This window comes from Arachis hypogaea, chromosome 18 (genome assembly GCF_003086295.3).
Source record: "Arachis hypogaea cultivar Tifrunner chromosome 18, arahy.Tifrunner.gnm2.J5K5, whole genome shotgun sequence".
In the NCBI taxonomy this organism is placed as follows: Eukaryota; Viridiplantae; Streptophyta; class Magnoliopsida; order Fabales; family Fabaceae; genus Arachis; species Arachis hypogaea.
Window position 1 is genome coordinate 122,831,831 of NC_092053.1, and position 20,814 is coordinate 122,852,644.

The 20,814-nt window shown below is 30.6% G+C and overlaps 2 protein-coding genes and 1 non-coding gene across 3 annotated transcripts; 2 read left to right on the forward strand and 1 right to left on the reverse strand.

The window, feature by feature from the left end:
• Window positions 1-829: 829 nt before the first annotated feature.
• Window positions 830-4,175, forward strand: LOC112772593 (anaphase-promoting complex subunit 10). Its single transcript, XM_025817559.3, has 7 exons — window positions 830-1,201; window positions 1,545-1,735; window positions 1,811-1,871; window positions 1,960-2,052; window positions 2,435-2,505; window positions 3,706-3,810; window positions 3,898-4,175. The coding sequence occupies exons 2-7, from the start codon at window positions 1,557-1,559 to the stop codon at window positions 3,965-3,967; spliced, it is 579 nt and encodes a 192-aa protein (XP_025673344.1). The 5' UTR covers window positions 830-1,201; window positions 1,545-1,556; the 3' UTR covers window positions 3,968-4,175.
• A 379-nt stretch (window positions 4,176-4,554) lies between these two features.
• On the reverse strand, window positions 4,555-6,551 carry LOC112772968 (uncharacterized). Its single transcript, XR_011875916.1, has 2 exons — window positions 6,235-6,551; window positions 4,555-5,112 (listed from the first exon to the last, which is right to left on the reverse strand). It is a non-coding gene; the product is annotated as an uncharacterized protein (transcript).
• Window positions 6,552-13,113: 6,562 nt separating this feature from the next.
• LOC140181455 (uncharacterized) lies at window positions 13,114-14,190 on the forward strand. Its single transcript, XM_072225040.1, has 2 exons — window positions 13,114-13,363; window positions 13,484-14,190. Exons 1-2 carry the CDS (start codon window positions 13,114-13,116, stop codon window positions 14,188-14,190), a joined length of 957 nt encoding a protein of 318 aa, XP_072081141.1.
• The last annotated feature ends 6,624 nt before the right edge of the window (window positions 14,191-20,814 follow it).

Consider the following 20,814-nt stretch of genomic DNA (forward strand, 5'->3'; position numbering starts at 1 on the left):
TGTCTCTCTAAAAAAAATTGGTCCTTCTCTCTAAATATTATAAAAATTAATTATTTTTAATAATTTTTATATTAACAATTTTTTTAATAATTAAATCTCTCTAATGATCTTTTATAATAATGCTTCCAAATAAAAAAAAAAAGGAGGGAGGAACAAAGAACAAACCAAATAAGAAGAAAGGATTAAAAGGAACAAAGTGGAACCAATGAGCAAGAAACACCCACAAACTAAGGCGACACAACGACAACGGCAAGGCTTCTTCACAGTAGCACAAGTGAATCCTTAGCGGACTAGGTTTTGCTTCCACACCTTTTGTCCTTTGTCTTTGGAAAGAACAACAAAATTAGAACAAAATTAATATAAGACAAAATCTGAACCAAATTAAAGTGAAAACTTACGTGCAATTGTCTTAATATAAAGTTGATATTTGAGAATTGTTAGATAATAATTTAGTCAAATTATTTAAATCATCTTACAGTTTTCAATTATCAACTTCATACGAAGACAATTGTATATAAATTTTTGCCTTATTTTAAAGAGTGTAAATGTAGCAAAAATTGATCTAAAATTAAAAGAAAGGATGGGTGTGCAAGACTGCGATAGTTATTAGCACCGGATTAACCCAGCCGGTCAGATTAAAAATGGGCGAATTGGCCATAGGACTGGTTCGGGCAAAACAGGGTATTAGACAAGGAAAAGAAATAAAGAATTGATAAAAGCCGGTTGATCCGACCGATTTTAGTAAAAACCGGCATGCTTGACAAACTCGGACCGGTTCAAGATTTTTTTTTAAAACCCACACCCTAAAACGACGTGGTTTTGTACTAAAAAAACCCCAAATACATTGAAGCTCACTCTCTCTGAAGTCTCAACTCTGAAGCTCACTCCAAAGGCAGAGCCTCCCTCTCACTCTCTCACACTCACAAATCTGCCACCACGCGGTTGCTTCCACGTCGCCGGATCCTCTGCGTCTCGTCCCGGCTCCTGTGCACCTCCGGCACTGCGTCGTCGCCTCCTTCCGTTGCTCGCCTTCATTGTGTCGTCGCGTCTCCTTGCTCTTCTGCCGCTGTGCGTCTCTCGTAGTCGTCGTCGCATCCTCATCCGGCGGGGCTCGCGTCGCTGCTTCCTCCCCTCGCCGGTCTTTGCCTCGTCGTGCTTGGTCTTCCTCTTCTCCCCCCGCATTCTGCCTTCACATCATCAGGTAAGCTTTTTAATTTTTTTTAGTTATTCAGTTATTGGATTATAATCTGTTGATTTGTTGATGTTTTTATACGATTATGGTGAATTGAGCTGCTGTTTTTACATTGTTGTGCTGTTTTTATATATCCTGTGAATTTATATTGTTGGATAGTGGATAGGTTCTCACTGATATCACTGCATCTCGCCCTTCTATTACTGTTCATTCTTCTACTTACACTAGATGTCAGGTTCTTACAATTCCTTATTCATTTTCAAACATGGAGGGTTCCCAGGATTTATGCTTAAGTTATCGAAGTTCCTTATTACAAGTTCCTCATTCCATATACCACAAACCAATTTTGCAGCTTTCATTGATTATGGCAGCAGAGTCATCGGAGGGTGAAGAAGAAGCAAAGCTCACTGGAGGGAATCAACTCTTGGTTGTGGATGATGACCTCAGAGAGATGGGCAAGAAGGCTGCCTGGAGTGTTAGCTCCTGCAAGCCTGGCAATGGAGTTTCATGTCTCCGTGATGACAACCTGGAAACCTATTGGCAGTGAGTCACTCTCTTTGTCACAGTGTAACATTGGTTTCAGATCATGAAGGTGTTGTTTGCTATGTTTGGTTTCAGATCTGATGGTGCTCAACCCCATTTGGTTAACATTCAGTTTCAAAAGAAAGTTAGATTACAAGTATGTACATTCAACCTAGAAACAAAGAAACTAAAAGCTGCTTCTAAAAGATTCTAATTTTGCTGAATTTGTTTTGGCTTGTTTTTAGTTAATTATTCTCTATGTGGATTTCAAGCTCGATGAGAGTTACACGCCAAGCAAGGTTTCCATCCGTGCTGGTGATGGCTTTCACAACCTGAAGGTAGTTTTCCCAATTTGGATTTTATTCAGAGTGCCGTTTATTCAGCTCTTTATTTCTTTTACTACTATCAACAAATAAAAGATAGAGGGTTGGGGGCTGATACTTCCTTAGAATTTTAAGTGTTGACAATTAAAGTTTTCTAAGATACATATAATGTTTTCCAAAAGGTATGAACATATTTGGCGACTTAGTGCCATTAATATATTTTTCCCCCTATGAACTTAAGCAGTAGATTCTTTTAGGCAATTAACTTTTGAGGAAGAAACAAAAAAAAAAAGTCTCCGGAATTTTTGTAGGCCTTACAATAATTTTATTGTGGTTGTTGTTGTAATATTGATGATCACTGTTGTTAATCCGGTAACGACGTTTTGAACTATTTTAGGAGATAAAAACTGTGGAACTTGTGAAGCCTACTGGTTGGGTTTATCTCTCATTGTCTGGAACTGATCCTCAGTAAGCATTGATACCAAGGATATAGTATGTGTCTTGCTTTTTCATATCTCAGAATTTTTTTATTGTTTCTATGTGATATGCAACTTCCAACCGTGCACAAGGTTGCAAACTATAAAGCACTTAAGAAAAAGTATGATATTGATACGGAAATAAGCATAATTTGAACGATACAAGATACCAATATGATTATATATGTTAAGATTGTTCTTTGAGGTATGTATATTATTTGAAGATGAGCAAAGCAACACATGAAAAACAAGAGAGCGAGTTACTACAAATTATAGAGATAAAAAGTGTGTTAAATAAACATAAACCACTAAGCTTCTCAAAACCATTTGCAAGCAAAAAGAAACCCATGTTTTGCGAGTATCTGTGAGTGTCTAGGAAAGAAAAAAAAAGTATCCTTGATGTATTTAATTACAAATATAATAAATTTAAAAATAAATTTAACAGAAATGGGAGTAGGATGTTTCCATAGGTATTGTGTTGTTATCTGACATGGAGACGTCCTAAATACAGAATCATTCATGTAAATTGACGATCAGTGTTTTATATTGCGAGTCTATTTACAGCCTTCTTGCCATGCTGATTTCTTTAACAGATCATGGGTTATTTTGAAAGTTATAGGATGGACACAATATTTTAGTAAGCATGCCTTAGATAGAACGGAAGGTAGTTTTCTCTATAGATTGCATTTGAATGAGATATTTTCAAATTTCAGGGAATTTAGAATTCTAAGGAATGTAAATTCATCAGTTTAATTTCTAGTCATTTTGAAATATTTGGTCTCTGTTTTAGGCTCCATTTGGATTTTGTCAATGGAAATACAGAGACAGAGAGACGGAGATAGAAAATTAGAGACAGTAAAAAAAGATTGTCTGTGTATTTTGTTTGGTAATAATATTAGGTACAAGACAAAAAAATTGTAAAATAACTATTTTACTCGTATCTTCTTCGTCAGCATGCTAGATCACTAACATGTTCTTCCTTCCACCACCAGTATTCACCAAGTCGAAAATCATCAAACCACAAATCAAACTGTGGCTCTAATAATATTCATGAATATCCCCAAACCAAAAACCATTGTTTTATTATTCTGGGATTCAAATTGTTTTAGTATTTGTTGAGGATTGCTTATCTTGCTTCTTTCATGTCAGTTAACATATTGACATAATCTTCTAATTGTCTCATTAATTTCAGTGAAACTTTTGTGAACACTTTCATGTTGCAAATTGCTGTTTTGTCAAACCATCTCAATGGAAGGGATACTCATGTCCGGCAGATCAAAGTTTATGGACCTCGACCGTGTGTATCTTTGTACACCTAATTTTCTTAGATGCAGTTATATGTATATGTTTTTAATTAACATTTTTCGTGTGTGATTTGTTGCAGGAATCCTATTTCACATCAACCATTTCAGTTTACCTCAAGCGAATTCATCACCTACTCTTCTATAAGATGAGAAATTGCAGGAAAGGATGAATCCAAGCCAACATCATGCTATGGGAGACCTTTATTGACAATAATTTATTCACATTTGAGCCTAATTGAACTTTTCTGCGATACTTGAGTTATAGAATTTAAAATGTAATTATGATATCAATTTGGATTGCTAAACTCACCAAACAATTATGGTATCTATTTTTTCTATGAAATTAGCTTTTAATTCAGTTACGGACTTGGGACTGTCGCTAAACTGTGGCAGCGGATTAGCGAGGAAAACATCATTTTCTAGGCGGTAGCTACTTATTATTTTTGAAACGATTTTCAGATTGTTTCGTGGTAGTTATTAGGCCAATTTCTTATAATATTACGATGAAAATAATTTATTAGTAATATCTTTTATATTTATTACTCTATATAAATGGAATAGATGAATTAATGTTTAAAACGATTATATTACCTTAATTACATTTCTTATCTCACTACAAAATGAATTGAGTGTGAGAACTTTTTTGTGTGTAAATTTCATGTTACATTCATTTCAATAATAACATAAAAATTTGTTAACTTGATATCCAAAAGAGAATGATGACTGATGAGATGAAATTATAACAGTTTTAAAGTAAAGGTTATATTAGACTGTAACATGATTGCACGACACAAATTAGACATAATTTTATACTACAATATACCACACAAACAGGTAAATGACTTCTTAAGCAAGTTCAATCATAGAACTTTTTTTATTTATGCATACATGATAACACCATGGTCCATGAATGCTTCATAACTAACATATCATATATAGTTTCGAGTGATGAGCACTCAGTTAACAGGAGTTGAAGGGTGTGGAGGGTGTCGTGGCCTGTGTCCAGGATAGTTGTGTCCAGGATAGTTATCTTCTTGCGACTGCGCCTCGTGGTGAGGATGATCTCCATGTCTACCATGTGGAGGTTTATTTAAATAGGTATCCTCCTGTGAGTTGTCTCCCTGTTTTGGAGGATGACCTTTGTGTGGCGGTATGTATGGGTGGTAGCTATCCGTAGCGGGATTGTTTGATGGTGGATGCTTCGGTATGGGCTTTCCGTGAAAGCTATTCACTTCTGTATTTTCTTCTTCCTTTGGAGGAGGATGTTTTTTATGGATGTGTCCGTAGTTATTTACCTGTAGTAATAATAAATCAAAAAATTTATATGTTAGAAGGAGTATATATATATAAAATTAAAAACTAAAATCAAATTTTATTTTATTATGAAATTAAATTAACTAAATAAATTACAAAAAGCAACCATATAAACATTTGTATTTATATATGTTTCTACATAATACATTAACCAAACGTCATGTTCTATTTGTTGTCCAAACTTTTTAGTCACTTTTATTCTTATATAAATAAGATTTAATTATTTTATTAGTCTGTATAATAATTTATTAAAATTTAAATTATATCCTCATATTTTAAAAATTTTTAATTTATTCTTTTATATTAAATATTTTTTTAATTAGGTCTTTATTAATAATTATCCTTTTTTTTTCCAAAAAGAAATAATTCTAAAATATTTACTTTTATATAGATTATTGTATAATCAATCTTATATCAAACACAATCATATATTCCAAAAATATTTTGTATCTTCTTCTTAAGAAAAAAAAGGTTAGTAAGGATCTATTAAAGATATTTATCTAATATAAAGTCTTGATTACACGTTTTTTAAATTACAAAAATCTAATTGAAAATTTTGTGAACCTAATTAAAATTATTAAAAAAAAATTATTTTCCACATCATTCGACAAACAATTTTTAATCTCTTAAGAAATACCCACAATTGCTTCCCACCGTATTTCATTTGTGCTAATTATTTTTGTTATGGATGAACGTTTGGTGTATTATTACTGCTATATTGAGTGAGAAATTGTGATTGTGATTGCAGGTAAAGAGAAATAGTCAGTCACGATTTCTCTGTGAAACAATACAATAGGAAATTGTTATTCACGATTTGTTTAAAAAAGTAAAAAAAAAAGTTCACTAAAATAAAATCTCCACTCACAATTTCTATTTTTTTAAAAAAATAATTGTGCAAAATGTCTCATTTTTTTTTCCATAACAACCTCCTATATTAATGAAATTTAACCAGGAACTCTATATTTTGGCAAATCACACATGTATTCCTAACATAAAAAAAAATTAGCCATTTATCCTTTTTAAATTGTGAATTAAAACATATCTCATAAATAAAAATGGTAATTTCAATATTTTAATTTAATACATTATAATTCCTATTTTACCTGTGTGTTTTCTTCTTCCTCTAGGGGAGGATGATGTCTTTTATGCTGTGGTGGGTAACTGTCAAGAGTGGGAACTCTAGCCACAGAATTTGCAACGGCAAATGCCAGTGCAAGTAGCAACACTAGAATGTATTTAGGACACATTTTATAATTATTTGTGAGAGGCTTCTATGTGGTGAAGAAATGTGAGGAGAGTGAAGGCCTTTTTATAATGAGAAGAAAGTTAAGATCATATGTCCCTCAACATGACACTTGTTTCTTCCTTGTATGTTTCAACTTTTTTCCTCTGTTGTGAATGTCATCTTCATCATCACTACATTATTCATGTGTGAGGAATAAGAAATTTCTTGTTCCTTTCGTTGGCGGCCTTAGCTTGTACCATTTTACCCGACATGATAATGGGTAACCTTATCAGTTACAAACATGTTAGATGTACATCAAAATTAACTACTAAAATCAGCTTTATATATTTGTGTATAAATATATGTATTGATTAACTCATTTTTAATGTGTATTTTATATTCTAACATATATTTTATACTAATAACTAATTTTAATAATTAATTTTAATATACAAATAATATTTTTGTAATAATGAGAAATAATTTTAGTGAGGAATAATTTTAGTGATTAAAATAACATTTTAGCGAGGAATAATTTTAGAGTGTAACTAAAAGTTAGATAATGTAACTGCAAATTTTAATGCTTAAGTGAATAGAGAGAGTAGCGCCCACCTTTGTGTATTTAGGTTTTACTAGTCTACATGTATTAATTTTGAACAATTAGTATTAATTTTCATTTTTGATTTAACAATATCGCCCCTCCTCCAACTATATTTATATGTTTATTTATTTTGACTCCAAATATTAGTTAACTCTGCTTTCATTTTTACTCACTTTTTTCAATCTATATTTAAATTAGGGATGGTAAAACTCCCCGAGATGCGGAGATCTTTGCGGGGACTGCTCCGAATGGGGACTGATTGTGGAGAATTTTTTTCGCGGAGATGGGGATGGGGGACAAAATTCTCCCGAAGCAGGCATGGGGACCCGAGCGGGATCCTCGCCCCGTCCCCGCTATTCCTCGAAATTTATGAATTTCCTGAATTATCCTTAATAGTTTATTTCTCATATTTATTTTTTAGTCATTTCTCACACACACATATATATAGAAACCCAAAACTCCTAATCTTTATTTGCATAACCCTTCTTCAATTCAGAAATCCCTAACGCTGTTCATACTCCATCAAACCTCTCTGTAGCCACCCCCTCGCCACCCTTCTCACCGCGTCGTAATTTCTATTTGCGGCGTTCCTTTTCGTAACTCTACCGTTGTGTCTATTCTCCTCTCTATTGCCGTGTCTCCCACCTCGTCCACTGCTTTGTCCTTTGTCTCATTGTTGCGTCCCCCATTGCGTCATTTCGAAAGAAGTCATCACCATCGTGTCATTTAGACTTTTGTATAAAATCTTGCAGTTTTTGTATAAGATAGATACTTGTTCATATGAAAATTAATAATTAGTTAAAACTATTATATAAATAGGGAATGAGTCCCCGCGGAGAATGGGACCCGTAGAGAATGGGCATGGAGAGCAATATTTCTCCACGGCGGAAAATGGGGACGGAGATGAGGAGTAAATCTGAGGGCGGGGATGGGGAGCAGGGAGGCATCCCCCGCCTCCGCCCTGCCCCATTAACATCCCTAATTTAAATCTAGATATAATGAATTTTAAATGTCCCAAAATTATAAAATTATAAAGAATAAAGGAAAGAAAGAATTTATTAATTAAATGAAAAAATTACACTAATGAATACAAGATAAAAAATCAATAGTCATTTCCTCCTCTAATCAACTTGTTCAAAATGACCCATTTTACAGAAAAAAACAACTACTACTTGTTCGAAACCGAATTAAATATTTTCATTTTAATAAGTTTTTAAAAATATTTTGAAAGTTAAATTCTCTGATACTAATTCAAAGGCTTTTAGTTTTGTTCGAGATAAAACAGTGAAATTAATATTGCATTTTTTTTCTTTTTTGATCTTAACATATTGTCTTCATTGCTACCTATTGTGAAGCACGAAACTTTAAATTATATTTGATTTGTGTTTTCATTTTTTGTTTTTATTTTTAATATTTTTTTAATTTTTGAATTTTGTAAAAAAAAATAAAAAACAGTAAAAACAATAAAATCATATTTTTTTTCCTTCACAAAGTATGAAAATAAAAAATATTGAAATTAAAAAAAGAAAATGAAAATGCAAATCAAACTCACAATTTTTATATTGAAACAAAGCATGAAACTTTGGTATTCTGAAAGCTAGGTTCCTTGCAATGATACTATTATGCATTGGCGGAATTATATGTAAAAATATAATAAAATGATCAAATAACATTTTAGAAACAATTCAACTCTTGTTAGTTGTTAGTCTTTTGACTCTTTTCCTTCCTTCCAGCTTCAGTGTAACTACCAAAATAATTGAGTTTGTGAAAGTATATATATGCCAATATTAACCCCGTAACAAACATATATGCTTTTTGGCGATAAAAGTTAGTCAAGAAGGGTAGAGGAAAATGACAAAATGATAAAGTAAAAGATGGTGTATGGATAATACTTACTGTACTACCAAACATATATATGTGGAGTTTATGAAAAGTGGTATGAATTAGTATGCAATCAATGTCATTGATAATTAGACAACATTGGAATATGCTTGAGAGTTGAGGCCAACAAAGAAATAAGCTAAAACTGTGGATGAATGTATAAATTAAAGGGCATGATCCTTTATATAGTAGAACCCACAAGTATTAAAAGAACTCTGCCTTGCTCTATCGTTATGGTTTTTTTTAATTATTTTTAAATTTAATTATTCTATGAATCCTTATAATTTTATTAAATTTATAATTAAATTTTTAAATTATTTTAATTTTTTAAATTAAATCCCTGTTAATAATAAAAGCTAAGAAAAATATTTACAAGCTCTGAAATTACTACTATACTCATTATTTTTACTTTATATAATTTAGTACTCATCTAATCTTAATTCCTTTTACCGTTTTTCTTTTTTCTTCTCCTCTTCTATAAGAAAGTAGAATGCATATTCAATAATTTTGATGAGGAGACATCAATAATATTAGAGTAAAATATTATTTTAATTCCTAATATTTAGACCGAATCTTAATTTAATTCTTAACATTTTAAACATCTTATTTTAATCTCAAAAAAAAAAAAAGAGTTTAATGTTGTCCTAGCTACCATTAAATTTGACATAAACAATTCACATATTGAAGAACTAATAGCATTCAATTTCAGTATATAAGTAAAATCGATCTACCAACGATCACTAATATAAAAGTTTTTTCTTTAATTTTGGAGCATTGATGATTGATTGTTAAGATTTGAAGTTTTGTACAAAAAAAAAGTTGAGAAGAAAAAATGTTACAAAAAAAAATTTGATTATATTTTTTTAACACATAAAAGAAGATATGACTAAACTAGTAACGTTATCAATATTCATGGCACTTATTCTATCAACTATTAGTGTCAAATTTAACAGTAAGACAACATTGAATCTATTTAAAAGTTTTTGGGACAGAAATAAAATATTTAAAACGTTAAGGACCAAATTAAAATTTGACCAAAACTTTAAAAACCAAAATAAAACTTACTCATAATATTATTACCAAGATACAAAGAAATAAGTAAATTAAATCAAAAACAAAATTTGGTTTTCAAGGGTGAACTTTAATCTCCAAACTCCAATGTATATATAGCTACATTGTCAAATTCATACTTTTTACATTAACTCACCATTTTGTCCAGTCATTTGGATTATCTTTGCCATAAAAGACTTTACCTTCTCGAGAGTTAGTAGCACTAGCGGTACCATCTTGACGTAGACCACCATATTTTATACTAATAATTAATTTTTTAGTGAATAATTTTAATGTATATATAATACGGTTGAAACTCTTGACAAGTCAGCTATAAAATTCAAGTGTATTATTCATATATCAAATACTTTTGATATTCGTATAAAAATACGATCGTTACTAATTAATTTTGTATTAAAATTTTTTTAATTAACAAAACAAAAAAATATATATTTAGTTGTTAAAAAAATACTGATGTCAAAATGGTGTTTATTATAAAGGATGTTATACATAACAAAAATATTTGTAACAACACAAATTCATCAATTAACCACGAAGATTTGTAACAAAAATAATAAATGGGTCACTCAGTCATACGAAATAAATCTTCTCCCATAAATAATAGATGAACAAAACAAAGAAATAAATCTTCTCCCATAAATTTAACAATTCAAAATTCGAGGGAATCTAATTTTAGTTATGTAGAGTTAATTTTTTAGTTAGAAAAAATTGTATCGTAAATTTAAGTCATAAAAATTCTATACAAGTACTTTAATTTGTGAAAATTTGTACAAAGATACAAATCATAAGAATGAACTAAGATAAGTTTTAATTTTAAATATAATTTAAATTTAATTTTTTTATCTAATAATGAGTGAAATTTTAGAGGCGAAAATTATAGATTTTGAAAGCCTGCCCTTTTACACATTTAATCATTCAGTGCAGGAGAAACACAAACATAATTAGTGATTATATTAGATTGGTGTTAGCGAAAATTTGTAGACAGCAAATCAACTAATATACTTTTTATATTAATATCAAATTCATTTAAAAAAGTGAGTCAAACCAAAAGAGGTATATTTTAAATTGACTACTATTTTTCTTATCTCCTATCACGTTTTTTTATTATAGTTTAACATTTTAATAGTAGTATAATGAAATGAAAAATACATAGAGGAAAATTCGAAATATAATCTATTATAACAATACAAATTGAAGAGTTCAAGAACCATACGTTTTACCGAATTAGAAATTCAGATGGCTAATCATTAAATTGATTATAGGCTTGAAAATTGAATGATATAGAACCTGCTTTGATACGTTGAAAACCCAATTTTGGTTTCTTAAAACATTTTAAAGTAATTGAGGTGGTAGGATATTGAGATTCCTTCTTTTGAAAACTGCATAATATGGTTGCAGAATCAACTAATTGAAACATCAATTTCTCAACTTAGAGATGACCTTTTTGATTAGGACCAATTTTATATTGAAGTTACAGGATCTTACTAGTGCTAAAGATCGATTTAAAAATTTTTACAAATTTAAAAAGCTCAAGATTTGTTGTAACTCTAAATTGACAATTAACATTCTCAAAGTTTAGTTTAAAGTATCACAATCACTATAAGAAAAAAGTTGAATACTGTCGAATTTATTGTCGGTAATAGCGTCAAAATCGTAAGGTTAAGTAATTATTGGAGAATTTACGTATCTGACGGTAAATTCACCGGTAATATTTAGAGGGGAACAAAAATAAATTGGCGCGTCCTTTAGGGTCGGATTTATCGTCGGATTTTAAACCAACTTAGTGAAACAATGCGTTTTGGTGACCCGCAATGATTTATTGTGGGATTTTTCCGATGGTAAATCCCACGATAATTGGGCCGTAAATTCAAAGCACGAACCATCTTCCCCCTCATTCGAATTTCACTCTCTCTCTCTAACCCTCTCGCCTCCCTTTCTCTATCTACCCTTCTACCCCTCTGCCCTTTCTCTCTCTAACTCTCTCGCCTTCCTTGTCGTCACCGGCCACCCTAAGCTGCCGCCTCTCCCTTCTCTTTCTAACCCACTCTAGCTCGGCCCCTGTCACACAGCCCCTGTTCTTAGCTTGTTCTAGCTAGCTTCCAAATTCGATGACCGTTCGTTTTCCGCTTCTCGCACTGGCAACATCATAGTGCCGTTGCAACTCCTTTCATCTTCTTCGTTCCATTTTGTTTTGTCAACTCAGGTTACTACTCTATTTTTTATTTCTATCTTAGTTAAATTTAGTTTCATTAATTTGATTTCTCATTAGTTAGTTAGAATTAATTTTCTGTTAGTGGATTTAAGTGGTTAGGATAGACTAGATTAGGTTATAAGGTTTTGAATTGCTGAAAAATATTTGAATTATTTGGATTATACTTGGTTGTTGCTGGTTTTGAATTATTTGTTGCTGGTGTTGATTGTTGATTTGAAATTGGGGCTGTCAAATGCTATTTGATCTTGATTTTGCATGTTTGATGTTTGTACATGCCAAGTGTTCGTTATAACACCCTACTACACAGAACCTTATGCTTAAGTCATAAGATAGAGGTGATAAGGTATTACGACTTCTAAAAATAAAATTATATATATATATATATATATATATACTAGTGTGAAAAATATTTATAACTAGGAGCCTTTGAAGAAAGGGGTAATGCAAAAACGTTAAATTTGAAAAAAACACAACACTCCCGAATGCGATAACGTAAGCGAAGTGAGGTAAAAGAATAGTTGCTAAATAAAAGGTGATTAGTGGCAATGTAACCTAATGAGTTATAGCCTGTTCATATATATATATATATATATATATATGGTACTGTTTGTTTTCAATAGAAAAGAAAATAAGAGGTTCCACTGTTCAACCTTTGTATACCCCTGTTTCTTTCTCTTCTTCTCGGTAACCTTTCCTTCTCTCTCATTCATTGTTGCTGTGCTCTCAAAGCTTCAGTGCTTTATCATGGTGCGGTGAGCCTTTCTCTCCTTCTCTTTTCCTTCCTTCACACAACTCACTCAACAGAAATGGATGAAAGTGCATCACCTCCCTTTTCTGCAATTGTGCAAGACGGTGACTCCGATCAACCAATAAGCGAAGGAAAGATTTTTATTTGTTCAATTTCGTAGAAACTCCACGGCAGACTCCGTTCCCAGCATGGTGCTTCTCCAGGGTTCGATGTTCACACTCTATCTCATCTCCTCAATCAACTCATGCACTTGCAGTCGCAATTGAATCGCAAAAGTGTGAGTCCTCTTTCTGATCCCTCAAGTGTATTCTTTCTTCATCCAAGCGAAAATCTTGGGGTTTCAATTATTTCTGTGAAATTGGATACCAAGAACTATAATGAATGGTCTAGAGCAATGTTAATTGCACTAAAATCTAAGAATAAGCTTGGCTTTGTGGATGGCACATTACCGAAACCTAGTGTAGATGATCCCAATTTTTCAGCTTGGGACAAGTGTAATACCTTTGTTGTGGCATGGATTCTTCAATCCCTGAGTAATGAAATTTCAAGAAGTGTCATTTGGAATGATATAGCTGTGGATATCTAGAATGATTTGAGGCATCGTTACTATCAAGGTGATATCTTCAAGATTGCAGAATTGGAAGAAAAATTATTCTCTTTGAAGCAGGGGGATTCAAGCATCACTGCTTACTTTACAAAATTGAAGGATATTTGGGAAGAAATTGAAAATTTTAAGTCTATTCCTCTTTGTGTAGCATGTGAATCCACATGTGTTTGTGGGCTAGAAAAGCTTCGAATTCAGAAAAAGGAGACTTATTCTATTCGATTCCTTAGGGGACTAAATGAGCAATACCACAATGTTTGTTCTCAAGTCATGCTTGCTAAACCTCTTCCAGATGTTAATGAAGTCTTTTCTTTGCTCACACAACAAGAGAGACATTTGCATTTGACCGACGAAAATGTACATGATCCACAAATCGTGCTAGCTGCTGCAAATTTTGATAGATTTGTTAATCGCGACAGTAATTCAAGATTCAATTCTCGTGGTAGGGGTGGATCTGGAAGAAGCAATAGAGGGAGGGGTCGAGGTAGTTTTGGTAGAGGCTACCCTAAAATCTGCTCATTTTGCAATAAGACTAGGCACTTGGTAGATGTTTGCTACCAAAAACACGGGTTCCCTCCCCATATGAAGCAGCAGCCTAGAAGCGTTAGCATCAACATGGCCGCAGAAAAGAAATGTGATGACAAGAGCAGTTCAAACTCAACTCAACTGGCAGATCCAACTAGCTCTACAGTAACATTGTCTCTTGAACAAAGGTAACTCCTTATGTTTATCCTCCAACAAGAAGACACTCAGCCTCCAGGTGCCAACCCAGCTCCTCACTCAATCAATCCTTCCAACACCTCAGGTAACTTTTATGCTTTGTCAATGAGCACACATATTTCTTACTTGCATACAATAAAAAATTTCTTTTCAAAATCTTGGATTGTGGACACAAGAGCCACTAACCATGTTACTCACACCATATCAAATTTTGCAAGTTATAGACACATCAATCCTATTTTAGTTAAACTTCCCAATGGCTCGCAAATTACAACACAAGGTACTCCAGTCTTATTGAATTTCTTTCATGGCTTAAATTCTTGAGTTTGATTATTTTTTCTTTGTGAATTTTTAAAAGATATTTCTTACCCTTATTAATTGATTCATATAAAAAATATATCAATTGATTCATTTCATATAAATTTTCATTGAATCTAACTTAGTCACTATTTCTATTTTTGTTTTTTCACTGCTGAATTATGAAATCAGTGTGCCAAAACGGTTTTCAAAACCCACTATTTTTGCCTCTAAAATTTCATCACTGTTGGGTCAAAAGAATCAAACTCAAATAATGTTTACAGTCAAAATATATCTTAGCCATTTCTTACGATTTGCATCGTTGTGCGAATTTTCACAAGGTACTTTAATCTTATTGAATTTCTTTCATGGCTTAGATTCATGAGTTTGATTTTTGTTTTATGAATTTTTAAAGGATATTACTTACCCTTATTAATTGATTCACTCCATATAAATTTTTATTGAATCTAAGCTAATCACTATTCCTGATTTTGTTTTTTCACAGTTGAATTATAAAATCAGTATGTCAAAATTGTTTTAAAACCTACCATTTTCGCCTCTAAAATTTTATCACTTTAATTTTATTAAATTTATTTTATGGTTTAGATTCATGAGTTCGATTTTTTTATTCTTTCTGGGTTCTTAAATAATATTTCTCACCCTTATTAATTGACTCATATAAAAAATATAGAAACAATTTGTGCTAAAAGGCTTCAATTAAAAAAAAGGACTAATTATATTAAAATTGTTAAGAAAGATCAAATAAATATTATATTAACGAAGGACCAATAAATAAAATTTGAAATGACAATTATCTTATTATTATCTTCTTCTCTCCCAATTGTTTGTTTCGTGTTTTCTCCTCCTTCATTATCTCTATCGCCGATGTGCTTCAAATTTTCCATGCTTAGGCGCACAAGAAGATGAAGCCGACAGAAACAAAGAAGAAGATATGTCGAAAAAGAGAAAGAAGAAGCACAGTGCCAATAGAAATAATGGAGGGGGAGAAAACACGGAGCAAACAATTGGAAGAGAAGAAGATAATAATAGGATAATTTTATCGTTTCAAATATTATTGGTGGGTAGTGCTTAGGGCTCACTCTCTTCTCTCTATTCAAGCCTCTCTATATGTGAGGAAAATGGCTGATTTGGTTGCTAAGTGAAGGGATTATAGTGTGTGGAATTTGAACTTCGGGTCCAAGTGAGACCCAATTCAATTTCTTAGACTTTTTGCTAAACTTTGAACCAAACCTTTAAGATAATTACTCGAGTTTAAGTTCTAAATATCTTTTCTTGTCATTTTCACATTTTTAGTTTTTTCCCTCGCAGTACCTGACAAATTTATGCCAGTAAAATTAATTTTAAACACTAGTATATTTTTGCGCTCAATTTTATTTTTAAAATTATATTTTTATCAAAAAATTTTTAAATTCTAAATCTTAAATCTTTTAACCATTTTTGCTCATATTTAATTTGCTTATAAATTATTAGTTATTTTTCTGTCTTACATATGTATATATATTTCTTTATTTCGTCCAAATATAATTTATGGAAGAAGATTTGTTTTGTATGTTTCAAGATCATTTATTATAAACCATAATAAAATAGTATTAGGAAATAATTATATTTATTTTGGTTTTACTCGAATATTTTTTAAAATAGATTTGATAATTATGAAAAAATAAATTAATTGATTCACTCTATATAAATTTTTAATGAATCAATGTTCCTGTTTTTGTTTTTTGTGCCGCTCAATTATCAAATCAGTGTGCCAAAAAAGTTTTAAAGCCCACCCATTTTATCTCTAAAATTTTGTCATTGCTGGGTCAAAAATCAAACTCAAATCACGTTTATAGTCAAAATATACCTTAGCCATTTCTTACGATTTGCATTGTGCGAATTTTCACAAAGTACTTTAATCTTATTAAATTTATTTCCTGGCTTAGGTTAATGAATTCCATTTTTTAAAGTATATTTCTTAACCTTATTAATTGATTCATATATATAAAAAAATATATAAATCGATTCACTCCTTATAAATATTCGTTGAATTTAACCTAATCACTATCCTTGTTTTTATTTTCCGCCGTCGAATTCTCAAATCAATGTGCCAAAAGGGTCCCACTATCTTCGTCTCTATAATTTTATCATTGTTGGGTTAAAAAAATCAAACTAAAATCATGTTTATAGTCAAAGTATATCGTAGCCATTTCTTATGATTTGCATCATTTTGCGAATTTTTACAAGGTACTTTAATCATATTGAATTTCTTTCATGGCTTACGTTCAAGAGATCGATTTTTTTATTCTTTCTAGATTTTTAAAGGATATTTCATATCCTTATTAATCGATTCAGATAAAAATTATATTAATTGATTCACTCCATATAAATTTTAATTGAATCTAACGTAATTATTATTTCTGTTTTTGTTTTTTCACTGATCAATTATTAAATTAGTGTGCCAAAAGGTTTTTGAAACTCACCATTTTCGCCTCCAAAATTTAATCACTCCAAGGTCAAAAAAATGAAACTCAAATCACGTTTACAGACAAAATATATCTTAACCAATTCTAACGAATTGCATCGTTGTGAGAATTTTCATAAGGTACTCTAGTCTTATTGAATTTCTTTTATGGCTTAGATTTTTGAGTTTGATTTTTTTTTCTTTGTGAATTTTTAAAAGACATTTCTTATCCTTATTAATTGATTCATATAAAAAATATATCAATTGTTTCACTCCATATAAATTTTCATTGAATCTAACTTAGTCACTATTTCTGTTTTTATTTTTCACTACTGAATTATGAAATCAGTGTGCCAAAAGAGTTTTAAAACCCACTATTTACGCCTCTAAAATTTCATCACTGTTGGGTCAAAAGAATCAAACTCAAATAATGTTTACAGTCAAAATATATCTTAGCCATTTCTTACGATTTGCATCGTTGTGCAAATTTTCACAAGGTACTTTAATTTTATTGAATTTCTTTCATGGCTTAGAATTATGAGTTTGATTTTTTTTTTTTTGAATTTTTAAAGGATATTACTTATCCTTATTAATTGATTCACTCCATATAAATTTTTATTGAATCTAACCTAATCACTATTCTTGATTTTGTTTCTCCGCCGTTGAATTATAAAATCAGTTTGTCAAAAGGGTTTTAAAACCTACCATTTTCGCCTCTAAAATTGTATCACTTTAATCTTATTGAATTTGTTTTATGGTTTAGATTTATGAGTTCAATTTTTTTATTCTTTTTGATTTCTTAAAGAATATTTCTCACTCTTATTAATTGACTTATATAAAAAATATAAAAACAATTTTGCTAAAGACTATTAAGAGACTTTAATTTAAAAAAGGACTAATTATATTAAAATTGTTAAGAAAGATCAAATAGATATTATACTAACGAAGGACCAATAAATAAGATTTGAAATGACAAAATTATCTTATTATTATCTTCTTCTCTCCCAATTGTTTGTTTCGTGTTTTCTCCTTCTTCATTATCTCTATCGCCGATGTGCTTCCAATTTACCATGCTTAGGCGCACAAGAAGATGAAGCCGACAGAAACAAAGAAGAAGATATGTCGAAAAAGAGAAAGTAGAAGCACAACGGCGATAGAAATAATGGAGGGGGAGAAAACACAGAGCAAACAATTGGGTGAGAAGAAGATAATAATAGGATAATTTTATCGTTTCAAATCTTATTGGTGGGTAGTGCTTAGGGTTCACTCTCTTCTCTCTATCCGAGTCTCTCTCTATACGAGGAAAATGGCAGATTTGGTTGCTAAGTGAAGGGGTTATAGTGTGTGGGATTTGGGCTTTGGTTCCAAGTGAGACCCAATTCAATTTCTTAGACCTTTTGCCGAACTTTAGACCAAACATTTTAGATAAGTGCTCGAGTTTAAGTTCTAAATATTTTTTCTTGTCATTTTTACATTCTTAGTTTCTTCCCTCGTAGTACCTGACAAATATATGTCAGTAAGATCAATTTTAAACACTAGTATATTTTTGCGCTTAATTTTATTTTCAAAGTTAAATTTTTACAGGTAAATTTTTAAATCCTAATCTTAAATCTTTTAACCGCTTTTGCTCACATTTAATTTGTTTATAAATTATTAGTTATTTTTTCATCTTACACATGTATATATATTTCTTTATTTCGTCCGAATATACTTTATGGAAGAAGATTTCTTTTGTATATTTCAGGATCATTTATTATAAACCATAATAAAATCGTATTAGGAAATAAGAAAAATAATATTAAATTCGAATTATATTTATTTTGGTTTGACTCGAATATTTTTTAAAATAGATTTGATAATTATATAAAAATAATTTAATTGATTCACTCTATATAAATTTTTATTAAATCACTGTTCCTGTTTTTGTTTTTTGTGCCGCTGAATTATCAAATCAGTGCGCCAAAAAAGTTTTAAAGCCCACCCTTTTTATCTCTAAAATTTTGCCATTGCTGGGTCAAAGATCAAACTCAAATCACGTTTATAGTCAAAATATATCTTAGCCATTTCTTACAATTTGCATTGTTGTGCGAATTTTTACAAAGTACTTTAATCTTAATAAATTTATTTCCTGGCTTAGATTAAAGAATTCTATTTTTTAAAGGATATATCTTAACCTTATTAATTGTTTCACATAAAAAAATATATAAATCGATTCACTCCATATAAATATTCATTGAATCTAACCTAATCACTATCCTTGTTTTTGTTTTCCGCCGTCGAATTCTCAAATCATTGTGCCAAAAGGGTTCCACCATCTTCGCCTCTATAATTTTATCATTGTTGGGTCCAAAAAATCAAACTAAAATCACGTTTATAGTCAAAGTATATCTTAGCCATTTTTTATGATTTGCATCATTTTGCAAATTTTTCCAAGGTACTTTAATCTTATTGAATTTCTTTCATGGCTTATGTTCATGAGATCGATTTTTTTATTCTTTCAAGGTTTTAAAGGATATTTCTTATCTTTTTACTTGATTCAGATAAAAATTATATTAATTGATTTACTCCATATAAATTTCAATTGAATCTAACCTAATTATTATTTCTGTTTTTGTTTTTTCGCTGCTCAATTATTAAATTAGTGTGCCAAAAGGTTTTTGAAACTCACCATTTTCGCCTCCAAAATTTCATCATTCCTATGTCAAAAAAATGAAACTCAAATCACGTTTACAGCCAAAATATATTTTAACCAATTCTAACGAATTGCATCGTCGTGAGAATTTTCACAAGGTACTCTAGTCTTATTGAATTTCTTTCATGGCTTAGATTCTTGAGTTCGATTTTTTTTTCTTTGTGGATTTTTAAAAGATATTTCTTATCCTTGTTAATTAATTCATAAAAAAATATATCAATTGATTCACTCCATATAAATTTTCATTGAATCTAACTTAGTCATTATTTCTGTTTTTGTTTTTTCACTGCTGAATTATGAAATCAGTGTGCCAAAAGGGTTTTAAAATTCACTATTTTTACCTCTAAAATTTCATCACTGTTGGGTCAAAAGAATCAGACTCAAATAATGTTTACAATCAAAATATATCTTAGCCATTTCTTACGATTTGCATCCTTGTACAAATTTTCACAAGGTACTTTAATCTTATTGAATTTCTTTCATGGCTTAGATTCATGAGTTTGATTTTTTTTTATGGATTTTTAAAGGATATTACTTATCCTTATTAATTGATTCACTCCATATAAATTTTTATTGAATCTAACCTAATCACTATTCCTGATTTTGTTTTTTCGCCGTTGAATTATAAAATCAGTGTGTCAAAAGAGTTTTAAAACTTACCATTTTCGCCTCTAAAATTTTATCACTTTAATCTTATTGAATTTGTTTTATGGTTTAGATTCATGAGTTCGATTTTTTTATTCTTTCTGAGTTCTTAAAGAATATTTCTCACCCTTATTAATTGGCTCATATAAAAAATATAGAAACAATTTGTGATAAAGACTATTAAGAGACTTTATTTAAAAAAAAAAGGACTAATTATATTAAAATTGTTAAGAAAGATCAAATAGATATTATATTAACGAAGGACTAATAAATAAGATTTGAAATGACAAAATTATCTTATTATTATCTTCTTCTCTCCCAATTGTTTGTTTCGTGTTTTCTCCTTCTTCATTATCTCTATCGCCGATGTGCTTCCAATTTACCATGCTTAGGCGCACAAGAAGATGAAGCCGACAGAAACAAAGAAGATATGTCGAAAAAGAGAAAGTAGAAGCACAACGGCGATAGAAATAATGGAGGGGGAGAAAACACAGAGCAAACAATTGGGTGAGAAGAAGATAAT